This window comes from Phascolarctos cinereus, unplaced genomic scaffold (genome assembly GCF_003287225.1).
Source record: "Phascolarctos cinereus isolate Bilbo 61053 unplaced genomic scaffold, phaCin_HiC Scaffold_1;HRSCAF=81, whole genome shotgun sequence".
Lineage (NCBI taxonomy): Eukaryota > Metazoa > Chordata > Mammalia > Diprotodontia > Phascolarctidae > Phascolarctos > Phascolarctos cinereus.
Window position 1 is genome coordinate 68,284,945 of NW_027555514.1, and position 13,906 is coordinate 68,298,850.

The following is a 13,906-nucleotide window of genomic DNA, read 5'->3' on the forward strand; positions in this document are numbered from 1 at the left end:
TAAAGGAAGGGATGGATGCAAAAGCCATTTCAAAGGTAGAATCAACAGGATTTAGTTACATGGGTGGAGAGGAAGAGGGAGGAATCAAAAGCGACCAGGTTGTACAATGGGGTGAACAGAAAAATGCTGGTGTCATTAAGAAGAGTCAAGAGGTGATACAGTTTTGGCAAAGGGGATGTGGGGAAGAGAATGAGTTTTGTTTTGAACAATATCTCCCAAACATACAATAGTCACAAGGTTATTTTTATATCCAGAATGGGCTGAAACTTGAAAGATAAACATTTCAGATTTTACTAGACCATTTCCTAGACATTAAAAAAGGAGTTCTACTCATGAATTTGAAAAAAAGAAAAACCTGGGCCTGTTAAATTAATAATAGAGTGACATCTCTCTAAGCCACCATTCAAAAAAGAAGCTAGCCTGAGAGACAAGGGAAAGTAACCAAGACACCTAGGTTTCTGGCTCGAACAATCTATGTTACTTTTCAGGCTATAAATATTTTAGCTCTGCCCGCTTGAAAATAACTCCTTACCAAGAAAATGGCTTTTTTTTTTATTAGCTGGAGTATTAAAAGAATTCTGATTACTTTGAAGAGAGAACTCTCTACTTGTAAGACATGCTAGCAAAGACTCTTCAACGCAATGAACATTTAAGAAAAGAGACGGTAGGTAGCATTAAGAAAAAAAAAATTGAAGGACTGGATGCATGGAATTTAAATTAGGGCAAATGACAATCTTATTAAATATACTCTCCTGAAGCATATTCAGATAAAGCCAAGGATTTAATATGTATTAACATTCATTACCATAAAACCTGGTACTACTTTTGAAACTGAAATTAAGTTTTCAGTCTAGGAAGTTATCAGATTTGTCAATTTATATAATAGAAGGCGTTTGTGTGCTATTACACAAAAATGGCACCCATTTATACATGTTCATAGTGCACAGTATATTTTAAGCAGATGTTATAATCTTCCTGATTTTTGTATCCACAATCTGGTCTCTCTATTTATTCTGATAAGGAGTCAAAGGCTTTATTGGATAATAAGTGACATTTTGAAGCACATTCTCATACAAATTCAAAAATTCTGTGCTGAATTTCTTGTGTAGTTTATAAGAAAACAAAATTGTATAAATTTTGCCTTTATTCATGAAAAAAAAAGGTTTTTGTGTGGCCCAAATTTGTCATTAAAAGACACAAGTATAATATTAAACTCTGTGGGGGAAGGGCAGAGCAAAAATTTCCTGCAATGTCCTGTTCCCCTCTGCCCCTAGTTTCATTTTTCAGCCTCATTAGAGAGTTCAATTATTCCCTGTGAAGATAATGCACTTAAAAGAGCCCAAAGTACAGAAGGGTCTTCACAGTTGTGCTGCTGTTCCCAATGAAGGAAAAGTTCTTCTTTGCTTTCAAGTGTCTGCTTACAAAGAAGACAGTTAAAGCCCAAATTAGACCAGACATGAATCTTATACGGCGTGGCACAGTCTGGGCTTGGCAAAGCCCTTTCTGGTTCACTGGCTCCCAATGCAGCTTCCTCACTCTTGGTTAATATGTCCAGGTTTTTCTGATGGAGAAGGTAGATTTCCCTTTTGAGCTGTATGGGAAATGCATACACCTCCTCCTCCAAAGCATCCCTCTTTGCCAGGCTTCTCCTCTCGCTGTGTTGTTTCCAGAAATGAGCGGCTCGCTTTACCACTTCTTCCTGGGCACCTCTGCTGCCTGGGAAGACTCCCTCCTTTAGTTTCCCTTGAATGTCTCTCCGTGCACATATAATAAATGAAACTTCATCTCAGAAAAAGACTGAGCAGTGACCTGACAGCGGCCACACTTGATGTCCAATTTGACCTCATCGGCCCGTCCCGGAAACAGGGTCTCCTCAAGGCTCGATCTGTTTTCTCTGAAAACAGAAGAAGCAGAGGCTGAGTGAGAGGTCCTAGTAAAGCAGACCGAGCACTTGAAGGCTGGCTCCTAAAACACCTCCCCCCCCCAAATGTCTCAAACACGTGAGCTGATGAAGAGGAAGAATGAAAGGTAAGCAGCATGGACACAGCAGAGAATGTGACTTCAGTCAAAGAGAAATCCTTCTGGTATCAAGAATGGATGTTGACCACCTCTGACTGGGTGTGCTAACCGTCTTAGGTCATTAGTGTCCACGTGGTCAAGTCACGCTTCCCTTAATATCTGTCCTTCAAGAGGAGTGATTTATGCTGTTCTTATAGTCTGGTACAATATGCAAGCCGGGGGCAGGGAATCCTAGAAACCTAAGTACTGGCCTGGGAGTAAAGACACCCAGTTCAACTCCCAGCTCCGTTCCTGAGCACTGAGTCATTCAACCTCTAAGCGTCTTTTTCCTCATCTGTAAAATGAGGCCCTTTCCAACTCTCATAGTCCATGACTACATTCACATTTGAAGAATGCCCCCAAATGGGACTTTGGCTTGCCTTACAAGGATTTAGGTCTGTTACAATTCATCAACCATTAAGAATAAAAAATTATATCAAATCTTACATGGGGGGAAACCACTAAATAGCTATGAAAGCTTAGAGAGGTTTCTGAAAGCTTTACACAGACATAAACAACGTTAAATCTTACGCCAGCCCCCAAATAAAAACTGAATTTCTTTCCCATGTACCATTGCCATCAGCACTCACCTCTCTACTGATTCTTCTGCTCCTCTTACGCCTATTTCTCGATTCTTTGGCCCTTTGCCCTGTGGCAATTCACTGGTGGAAGGTTCAGTGTTGATCACAACCCTATGCACTTCTTTCAGATGGCCAAAATAGACCCTTATGTGACCAAACACTTTTGCACAGAATTCACAATACATGAGCTTCTTGAGACGACTCTCACTGTGATGAAGCTTCATATGGGTGCTGAGACTTCCAGAGTGCACATATGCTTTACGACAGATCCGGCAACTGTATGGCCGTCTGTTTGTATGTGTGTTCATATGGTCCTGAAGATGGTGTTTAAACTGAAAGTGGTGGTTGCAGATGTGGCATCTGTGCCAAGGCTTTTTTATGGCAGAAAAGACATTTTTGCATACAGTACCCGGTTTAGTGGAAGCACTATCATTCTGCTTAGAGCTGAGATACTTATCTGTAAGCGAATTATTTAACAAAGTGTCTCGGTCTAAGCAGTCAGGAGATTTGGTCTGTAGAAGAGGTGCAGGGGAAGTCAGTGGAGCCATTGCTTGCATTACAATGACAGGCTTGGGCATAATGTTCCGATACTTTTTCACAGCACCGGTTTTTCTGTCTCTGGGCTCCTGGGGGCCAATTTTTACTCTTTCTTTACCATCTCTACATGTGTCAAGGATACATTTTCTCTTCTTTGTCTGAAAAGCCAAAATTTCATCTGGGATCTTTCGTTTTCTTCCTCTTCTCTTTGCTGTTCCACTATTCAATTTCTTTTTGTTGTCAACTTCCACCTTTGTGGTTGAGCAAAAGGCATCTTCACAGGCCACTGGCTTGGACACTTGTGTGAGTGAAACAGCAAAGAGCTTATCAGATGTTTTGGTGGACACATTGAAGGTTTTTGCAAATGATGAGACTTTGTCACAGTCGGACCCATGCCAAGAAGTGGGACCTACCATGCCAGCATTTGGCTTGGTTTTACAAAACATTGTTGTCTTCATTCTTGAGTAAGGCAAGATTGGAAGTTTACCTTTAGGTGCTGTAGGAATCAGTTGAACTGCATTGCCAAAAATCGCTGGGGACAGAACAGTAATGGCTTTTGCAGAATCAGCTACTCTTTCTTTGATTTTCTCACCACCGATGGCAGAGGGCTTTCTGGCTATTGTCTTTGTGTCTAGGTTGACTTTCACTGAATTACTCAGCTCAGCTGAAGTTTCCTCTGGTACCCATGGTTTTGGAATAATAACAGTGTCACCTGCCTCAGGTCTGTTTATCAGTGGAGGTCCAGATTCTACGCAGCTGCTTTCATCAAGCAAAGCAGTAACTGTGATTTCGGTTGGCATCTGATCTATTAATATCACATGCTCAGATGAATCAATGTTCGTATGAAGTTCAGAATGGTTGGTTATTGAAGGTGACGGCTGGGCACATGTTTGTGTACTGGCTGGAACCTTCTTAATTACACTCACAGAGGAGTTTGGAATAGTTTCCACCCCTGGTACCTTCTTATTTCTTGTAGGTTGGTACCGAGGAATAGGCAATTTAAGGTTTTTGGGCAATGACATTTTGGGCTTCTGGATGGGTTGGGTTGTCACTGCAGTGGTAACATGGGGCAAAGCAACAAGAGAAAACGTTCCCTCCTGACCAGCAACTTGCATCAGCGCATAGTTTTGGGGTGGCATCACCAGAGGCCTAGAATTTGTTGAGGATGTGGGATGAACTTGATCAGAGAGTGATGGTGATTGATAGGGCAGCACTGGGGATGTTAGGACTTTTGGTGTAATTTTGGGAGCAATAGTCCTAAACTGAATTTTATTCTGTAAATTTTTCCCAGTCTGTGTTGTCCAGGGAGAGACTTTAGGTTCATCTGCAATGATAATACAAAATTCAAAAACAAATGTTATTGTATTATATTTATCCAAATGTTGACAGTCCAAATGAGCACATTAAAAGTAACTCAAAGAAAACTATAATTAAAATGAGATGGTAAAAAGATTCAAAGAAGTGTCAAAGCCTTACTTTCACATTTTTCAATTAGTATTCCTCTGGACTGAGGTTTCAATGCTCCAACTAGTCTTCATGCAGGACTGGGGGTTAAGGCATAGTGCTTAGCACAGTGAGCTAAGTAATGCAAGTTAAGTTAACCAACATTTGTTTCCTTCCTTAAACAATTGGCTTTACAAAGACTGTGCAAGCACTCACTTCCTAGCCCAAACCTTTTTACAAACAGTCTTCATGACCTACAAAGAGCACATTTTGCCTACTGTGCTCATGTCATCTCTGAGCTGCATTTTCCTACACAGATTGAACATATTAAAACGTAAAGTGATGGTACAATAGATGCAACAGTCACCAGTGCAGAGTAGGATAAAATAGATCATTGCTCTGTGAATATTCATCCTTTGCTCCATTTGAGGCCACACCATTTGGCACAATGGCAACACAATTTGTCTGCACGGTGGAAGAATTCCAGGTTGAAAGCCAGCCTTGTTTCTATTTCCCCACGTGACTTGTGAATTTCTCTTGACACCTTTCCACTGTTTACGTATGCTTTTGCAATTAAGTCACCAGTATGTGTTACAAGATACTGAACAATATGCAAAGATAGAAAACATTCTCTAGCTCATACAACTAAAATAATCATACTCTCTATGATTTACGGGAGCACCTAGTGACCAGTTCTTATTCCATTTAAAGGCAGCATGGTATGCTGGAAAAAAACACTGGCCTTTGGAGTCTGATGATCTGGTTCTGAATTGTGTCTTTCCTACTTACTATTAATCTGAATTTGGGTAAATCACTTGGTCTTTTTGAGCCTCATTTTCTTCACGTGTAAAATGGAGATAATACTTTGCTAACTACTTCACAGGTTGGTCATGAGGAAACAGATTTATAAAGCGTGAAGTCTTACATAACCTGAAACACTGTTATTCTAATAGTTCCCCTCCTAAGCCCAATCTCATGAGAAGAAAAAAACAAGAAAAAGACTTGTTTTGGACCCACGATAGGATTTATCCCCTGGGTGGAAACCAGAATTAGGGAGTAGGTTCTTGCCAAAAATCTTTACATGAAGGAAATGGTCTTAGATAAGGAATCCAATCTGCATTTCTAACTCTAGACAAAGTGTACAAGTTCAATGGATTTCTTTTTGGAATGAGACATTCACCTATTTCTTTCTACAGTTTGAGAAATGGAGTGTTAAGTAGGCTAGGGACATTTGTCATAGTCTCCATATAGATGACACTGCTATATTTAGCTGGAATATTAGATCGTCTGGACCATTTCAGGTTGTGAAGTGCAATAGGTAACGCTGACCTCATGGTATACCTCAGTAAATGCCATTTGGTATTTCCAGAAATCAAATATCTGCGATACAAGAGAGAAATGGGAATGTAACACCCATATGAGACAAAAGAGAACTTTGGAGGGGAAGGCTCTTACAATTAAAAAAATGACTGGGTCACTTTTGGGGGGATTCCCAGGGATAAAAGGCCATGCTTTGTGACCAAGTTGATTCATGACCTGAATAATCTCAGAAGGGTAAACCAGATAAAATTACTTATATACCAGAGTGTTAAGAAAAGCTGAAATAGGCTTCTTCTACCTGTCTTAAGAGTTCTAGACTTCCCCTCATAGTGACTGCCACAAACAATTCAGGCACACTGCTGCTATGAGATCATGAAAATGTAAACATTTTATATTGTATCATGGGAAAAAGTATATTGCCAAAAAGAAAGAGACACAGAATCTTGAAAGAGACCTCAGAGAGCCCTCTAAGGGCAGGTCCCCCCAACCTGTCCAAACTTAACAAGGATTTCTTCTACCATGTAACTGACAATGGTCATCTAGCCTTTGCTTGAAAACCCTACCAAAAGGGATTTCTAGAAAAGCCTCCTGGAGCAGTCCCATTTTAATTTTGAAAAGTTTTATTTGTTAGGAAGTTGTTTCCTTAGGGCTCAATCTTCCATTCATTGCTACCCCAAGGGCTATAAACAGAACAAATAAATCCAACTCCTCTTCCCTGTGAAAGCTCTTCATATATCTGAAGATGGCTATCATAGTCACCCCCAAGCCTTCTCTTTTCCAATTTAAACACCCCTAGTTTGTTTTTTTGACAAATATTCATACCATATCTTCTCAAGGCCCTTCATCTTCCTATGTTTTATTCCCTAATGTAGTATCTAGAAGTGAACATGGTATTCCATATGTCTCCTTATCAAGGCCAAGCACAGCTGGACTCTTGCCTCCCCGCTTCACACTCTGTTTCTCTGAACATAACCTAAGATCATATAAGCTTTTTCAGCTGCCCCAGCATATTGTTGGCTCATACCAAGCCAGCAGTCTACTAAAAACCACAGGCCTTTTTTCAGATCAGTTGCTACCTATCCACGCCTCTTCCTTCTGAAGTTCATTTTTTTTTAACCCAAGCATAAGACTTTACATTAACCCCCTATTAAATTTCATGTTACAATTAGTCCAACATTGTGGCCTGAGACATCACTGGATCCTTACCCCTTAATCCAGTATTTGAACTATCCCTCCTAGCCTTATAAATTACATAAGACACAGGAATGGCTGCCTCAACCTTAAAAAATTAAACCAACCAACAACAATGAGCTTCACACAGCCAATTAGATTCATTGGGCCCTTCACTAGAAACCTCTTTCCAGGCCATTAATGACTATTTTTGGTGTACTATTATTCAGCAATCCCAAAAACATTTAACTATACTAGTATCTAGTGTATGTATTCTCCCAACTTCTCCAAAAAATAGCATGAAAGTCTTTGTCAAATACTTTGCTGAAATCTAGCAAAACTGTATCTATAGGAATCTCCTGTCCTATCAGTGCAATAACTATCAAAAAAAGGAAAGGAGGACAGTCTGGCACAATCTATTCTTGATAAAAAACATGCTAGGCCTTTGTCACCATTGTTTCCTTTTCTAGAAGTTCAAAACCATTCCTTTTATATAGGATAATCCTAGAAGCGCTAGAATTTTTCTAAGAATCAAAATGATGTTCACTGCACTATACATTTTTCAGACTCATCCTTACTGAAAACTGGAGCATTTGCCCTTTGACAAGAATCCTGCAGCACCTTTCTCATTCTTTATGATCATTGAGATTCATAAATTAAATCCGTAGGTTCTTACAGTGCCCTGTAATATGCTTACTCTAGACTTGGTGACTTGAATTCATCAAGAGAAGTTGTATGTTTTCTTTCTAAATGCTGCCATATTTATTTGGATTTTGACTCCCTATTAGACACCTCTCTTCTAATTTTCTCAATCCAAAGGTTGCCTACCTTGGCAGAGAAACTTTGTTACTTCTATGGCCCTGTTACAATAATGTGGCCAATCCATTTGTGCTTGCCTGTGGATAACACCTTATGGATTTTCCACAATAAGCTCACCTAGTATGCTAGGAGTTTTCCCCTAGTTTTTTTTTTTTTAATATTGTCTGGCTTCCAATGGAGCACACAGATTTTCCACTGGTTATCTTTTTCTCTCACTATGTTATCAGTTCATCTTTTCTCTTCTGGTCATCCATTTCTTAAGCAATCACCCAGATTAAAATGTCAATGGGAAATATGTTTGTTGTTGTTTAGTCATTTTTCAGCAATGTCTGACTTTTCATAACCCCTTTTGGGGTTTTCTTGGCAAAGATACTGGAATGGGTTGCCATTTCCTTCTCAAGTTCATTTTACAGATGAGGAAACTGAGGTAAACAGGGCTAAGAGACTTGACCAGGGTCACACAGCTAGTAAGTGTCCGATGCCTGATTTGAACTCAGGAAGATGAGTCTTCCTGATAAAGGCCTGGCACTCTTGTTTAACAAAATAAAAAAAATACAATACAACATAGATAAAGTTAATTTGTAGTTTTAAGTCAATACACAGCCTGCAGTGATCCATTTCTATTTGAGTTTGACACCAATGCTCTTTAGCAGGGCTTCTTACACTTTTTCCACTTGTGATCCCTTCAGCGCTTCTCCCATATAATTTTTCATTTGTAATGCAGTAGCCTGCTTGGAGCTACCACCTATTAGGTGACTTCAACTTTAGTTCTTCGGAAATGGATATTCCATGACTTGTAACCATACACCATGGCTAGGATAGTACTAATGTTAACTAGATGGGACTTTGCTTTAGTACCAAGTTTGGGATTGTTAAAAGCACTGCAATTTCCCAAAAGAAACCTAGCTGACTAGCATCTCGCCATTCAATTGTGAACCCACTTTGCCATCCACCTGTAGCATCTAAGAAACATATATTGATGGATTGGCTTTAAGTCTATCCTTCCAACTCTTGAGCATAAATTAGGCAACAGACATACTTCATTAACTGGGTTTTTCCTGTATAAATAGTTAGGCTAAACTTTTGAGTGATTGTGGACTGCATTTAGGAGTCAGCAGCATTCTGGAATATGATACTATCAACACAATGTGATCCACAAAGGAGTATCTGAAGGAAGTCAATATTTACCGAGAATCTTTCTTCCAAACTGACTATGAGTTGAATATCCTTCATCACAGTAGCAAATGTCATTGGTGAGGATATATCTCCATTTTATGCTTTGATCAATAATAATCAGAAGGTTGAATAAAATTATATTTGTTGTTATAACTTTCAAGGAATCTGTATGATTTTTATAGGAAACCACCTGTTAGAGAGCATTTAAGATAGAATTTTGCTATTCCTAATCAAATGTCTTTTGATAAGCACAGCAGGATCTGATACTGTCTGTACATCTTAGCGCAATGTATGATTGAAAACATATGGAATGCTGTAGTATACACTTTGTAAATGCCTGTCTATTCCCAACTTGTGCTTTCATGAAGGATGTCCTCCTTCCGAATTTGTAGAGGAAGGAAAGTAGACATACAGGTTGTTAAAGCATCTATGTCCACATATACTCTTTTACCTATTTCCCATTTTTCAGGATCAACAGTTAATTTCAATATACCAGGTTGGAATTACTTTAATTGCTTGCCACATCTTATTTTTAACCTTCTCCAAATTTGGGATTGATCGGGCTCTTTGTTTTAACAAATCAACGATCTAACTATGGAGAACTGCTATATCCTGTATAAGAAACCAGCTGCTTTCCCCTCTACTAGAATATAAGCAATTTCATTTTTCATGATACTGTTCAGTGTTTGCCACACTCAACACCTTTCCACTCTCTTCTTAAAGAAAATATGATCTACAGATGTGAGGCTACTGTATGGTCTCCAAGCCCATGGTCTCTCGTTTTTCTTACTCTTGCATCATAGTTACCAAGCTATTTTTACCTTTTTCTCTTATGCCCATGTTTGCATTCAAGACATTAAACATTAAAGTCCACGTTGACTAAATTTGGACGGCCTAATCAAGTTCTTTGTAAAATTTATCTGCTATCTTTTTATGAGAGTGTACTCAAAGTCTTTCCCATGGGAAAGCGAATTACCTTTTATTCACTTTGTATGTGTTTCTATGTGCACATGTTATATCTCCTAAGAGAATGTGAAGCTCCTCGAGGGCAGGAATTACCCCTTATTGGAGAATTTCCCACAGTGCACAGGCTCTCATCTATCGTCTCTCTGATGCTCTGAAATCTCCTCTCCTCAAACACAGGGAGTATATCTGACTACACCCACTTTTCTATTCTTCTCAATAACTTTTCCCAGGGTTTCCACTATTTGTTCTTTAGCAACTAGTTCTTCCTTAATTTGTCTTTTCTTCAGAAAGATTATTTGGCTATTATCTGGGTTTTGGATAAAATCAGGTCTTAAATTTCTAGCCAAGAGTTTACCTCATGGACTGATTATTAAGGTACAGGACTTCCAAATGAACATTCAACATGTTTCTGGTCATGAGACTATCTTGGCAGATGCCTTATGAAAACAAGATGATGGATCTCAGAGATCAGCCTGAACTAAACAGATGTTGTGCTCCAAACTTCTGTTATGGTAATAGCTTCATTTAAAAGGAGGAGAGGAGAGAACAGGGAAAACAACATTACTATAATACAAGTGCTCGCAAACTCATTTTATCAGTTAATATTTAATAACAAAAAGAACCTGTGTGGTTGTTTCTAAAATTTTTTGACTGCACATCCCATTAGTAAAAAAAATATAAGCAAATACTCTGATTATATTGATACTTATTAATAAATATTTACATAGCACTTTAAGGTACACAAAAAGTCCCTTACAAATATCATCTCTTTCAATCCTCATAATAACCCTGGGAGGAGGTATCACCTCCACTTACATATATGGAAACAGAGGCTCAGAGTGGTTCAGTGATTCGCCCAAGGATGCCCAACTAGCAAGTGTCAGATGTCACCTTCCTGACTCCAAGCCTAGTATTCCGGCCATTAAACTACCCAGTTACCTCAGAAATTACATACAGGTACTTCTTTACTATTACGTACATTATAAAACATATAAAAACAGAAAGGAAAAAAGGATGAATAAAGATAAATTATTTTGAGTACATTTTATGTATTAATGACACAAACCTTTTCCCTTTAATTAAAATATTATTAATAAGGAATGTGACTAATAGGCTTCATTAGTTTTGAAAATACTGTTTGGACACTTTGTGATACAGCAATGTGGAAGTCTGCCTCTAAGTTCAGTTTCCTTGATTTTAAAAGATCCCTCACAGAGACACATAGACTCATTTACCCATTGGGAAAAGGTTTTTGTTGAAACTGGACCACTGATCAATGAGGCAGCTTGTGGTGCAGTGGAGAAGTCTGGGATGCGGAGTCGAGAAATCTTTTATTTGAAACTTTCCTCCGACACTCACTTAATAGCTGGGTGGCTCCGAGGACACCCTTGGCCTTTGTTTCTTTGTCTATAAAATAAGGATAATAGCACCTGCTTGTTGTGAGGGTCAAATGAGAGAATACAAAGTGCTTTGTTAACCTCAAAGTGCTATTATATAAATGGCTAGCTATTGTTATAATTATTAGTTGTCCCCACAAACTATTCAGAAGGTATTTTTTCCTATTTTTAACAAATTGGTTCAAAACCCACTGAAACTCTTCGTTTAGATTTTAAACAGTTTAGAAAATCATTTCCAAGTTTTAAAAGTGTGTATATATGAGTTTTTTAATAGTGACACACATCATTTTCAGAAAGCTAGAAAGAAGAGATTAAGTATCTGGGAAAATATAGTACTGTCAAATGCTGCGAAGATCAAGGAGAATGACAGAAAAAGCCATTAGATTTGGCAATTAAGAGATCATTGATAATTTAAAAATAACAGCTGCAGTTGAACAAGGAATCAAGGAAAAGAAGGAAGTTATGAATGTGAGAATAGAAAGCTAGTGGTCTCTTCATCAAAAATAGCGACATTCGGAAGAAGGATGGGCTTGTGTTGAGAGAATGTAATGCCATCTACTGCACAGATCGCAATCCAGCTAGATCTGCCTGTCTTCTGTGGCTTCCTCTGCCCCACCAAAAATGAAGTGGAGTGAGAACAGAGCTCTGTCTCACCAGCACATCCCCAGTGAGGGGCAGAGGAGAGTGGGAAGTGGAGACATGGGTTGGAGGGGGTGGGGGGGTTCTCAATTCTACCTGTATAGCTGCTATGTATGCCAGGTTTCAGTCTGCTTTGAAGGGTTGGTGCCCAGTACAGAATGGGACTGTATAGCCACAAGAGGCCAGATACAGGAAAGAGGAAGAGTGGAGGAGTATTACAAGAGAATGGTTTAAAGGGTTGTGTAGTTGTATTGTAAATAAGCCCCGAAACTGTCTTTCCTGAGGAGGATAAGATTCAACCATCTTCTCACCCTGTGATTGGTTGGTTACCCCTTGGAGCGACGGCATGGACCACCTTGGGCCTGAAGGTAGCATTTTTGAGACCACTGGTTTATAACTAGGACTTTTTAAACAATTGGCAATCATTTGATAATTGGCCCTGAGTATGGCTATAGGATGTGAGAACGGATATAGGAAGGCAGAAAAGGATGGTCATCTATTCCACCTCACCCTCACTTTTTAGAGGTTTAAATGATTTGTCCAAGGTCATACAGGTAGGAAGTGGCAGAACTCAGGGCCTATAACTCCATATTCAGCACTCTTTCCATTGCCCTATAAGGTGCTATGCTACTTATCTGTTTCTAGTTTGTACCCTACCTCCTACTCACTGGGTATAACACAGTTACAGGACAGAGTGGCTGAAAGGAGGATGCCTTGCCTCCATTTCAGTGATCTAGAAAAAGGGATGCCCCATCAGTGTGAGTGTGTGTGTGTGTATACATACAAACATATGTACATAGGGCCCTCTACTTTGCCCACCTGCCCAGTGTCTGGTAAAGGTTTTAATGCATTAGAAATTGATGCAAAGGTTGGCCATTGGTAGTAGAGAAAAAAATTAGCTTACGTACTAAGTAGCACATTTGTGCTCTTAAAAAGTTCAGATCTTCCAAGTTACTGGTCTTAACTGATAAAAAAAAAAAAGAATTGAAGTACTTGGAAAATGCCTACCTGTGGGCCTGACAGGTTCCTTTGCCAACATATTTCTTTCCCTTTTTGAGTGATCATAGTCAAATAATGGAGGTCACTATAATTTCCCATTCAGTCAGGGGAGGCCCAGATCTCAGGACTCCCAGGAGAACAAGAGGCTCTTCAGAGACTAGAAAAGGCCTTTGACCACCTAACTAAAGGTACCACTTAGATACTGTGCTTGTCTCACCAAGGTGGGAGAATCTAAGTTTGCGGCGATGGAGATATAATTTAATCTACTTGATCCAAATCCCATAAGCTCTTATTACTCTTTTGAATAGTTGTCAGCTTCATCTGTTGTAACACAAATCTTAGCACAGAACTGTCACACCACTGCAAGCACGTACCTGCCTTTCTCCCTCTCCCCTTCCAGTTCTGAAAAGGATATCAAATCAACTAGTCACTGACCCTAGGAACAATAGGTCTGACCACTCCTTTACGGCTTCACTCCCCACCCTCATTATTTCAAAACTCCCAGCCCAACCATACCCTCCATGTCTCCCCAGTTAGAATATAACTCCTTGGGGACAGGCACTGCCTTCACTTGTATTTCTGTATTCCCTGTACTTAGCACAGAGTACGTGCTTAGTATAGTTATTCCTTCCACATCATGGATTAGGATAAGATATTAAATGGGGATCTCGGGGATGTTTTTTGGAAGCTGCAGAAGCAGACAGCACAGAAAAAGTTTAGAAACTCAGAAATGAATAAATATACGTAGAGTTTTGTATAATATCAACATTTTTTATCGTTTAATACCATAATAATTCAAAC

At 39.2% G+C, this 13,906-nt stretch overlaps 1 protein-coding gene across 1 annotated transcript in view; it reads right to left on the bottom strand.

The window, feature by feature from the left end:
• Positions 1 to 762: 762 nt before the first annotated feature.
• ZNF438 (zinc finger protein 438) overlaps positions 763 to 13,906 on the bottom strand; it is a 140,309-nt gene continuing 127,165 nt past the window's right edge. Inside the window, 3 exon segments of the mRNA XM_078152099.1 lie at positions 763 to 1,752; positions 1,755 to 1,894; positions 2,649 to 4,500. Of these exon segments, the coding sequence (XP_078008225.1) occupies positions 1,277 to 1,752; positions 1,755 to 1,894; positions 2,649 to 4,500 (2,468 nt within the window). The 3' untranslated portion in view covers positions 763 to 1,276.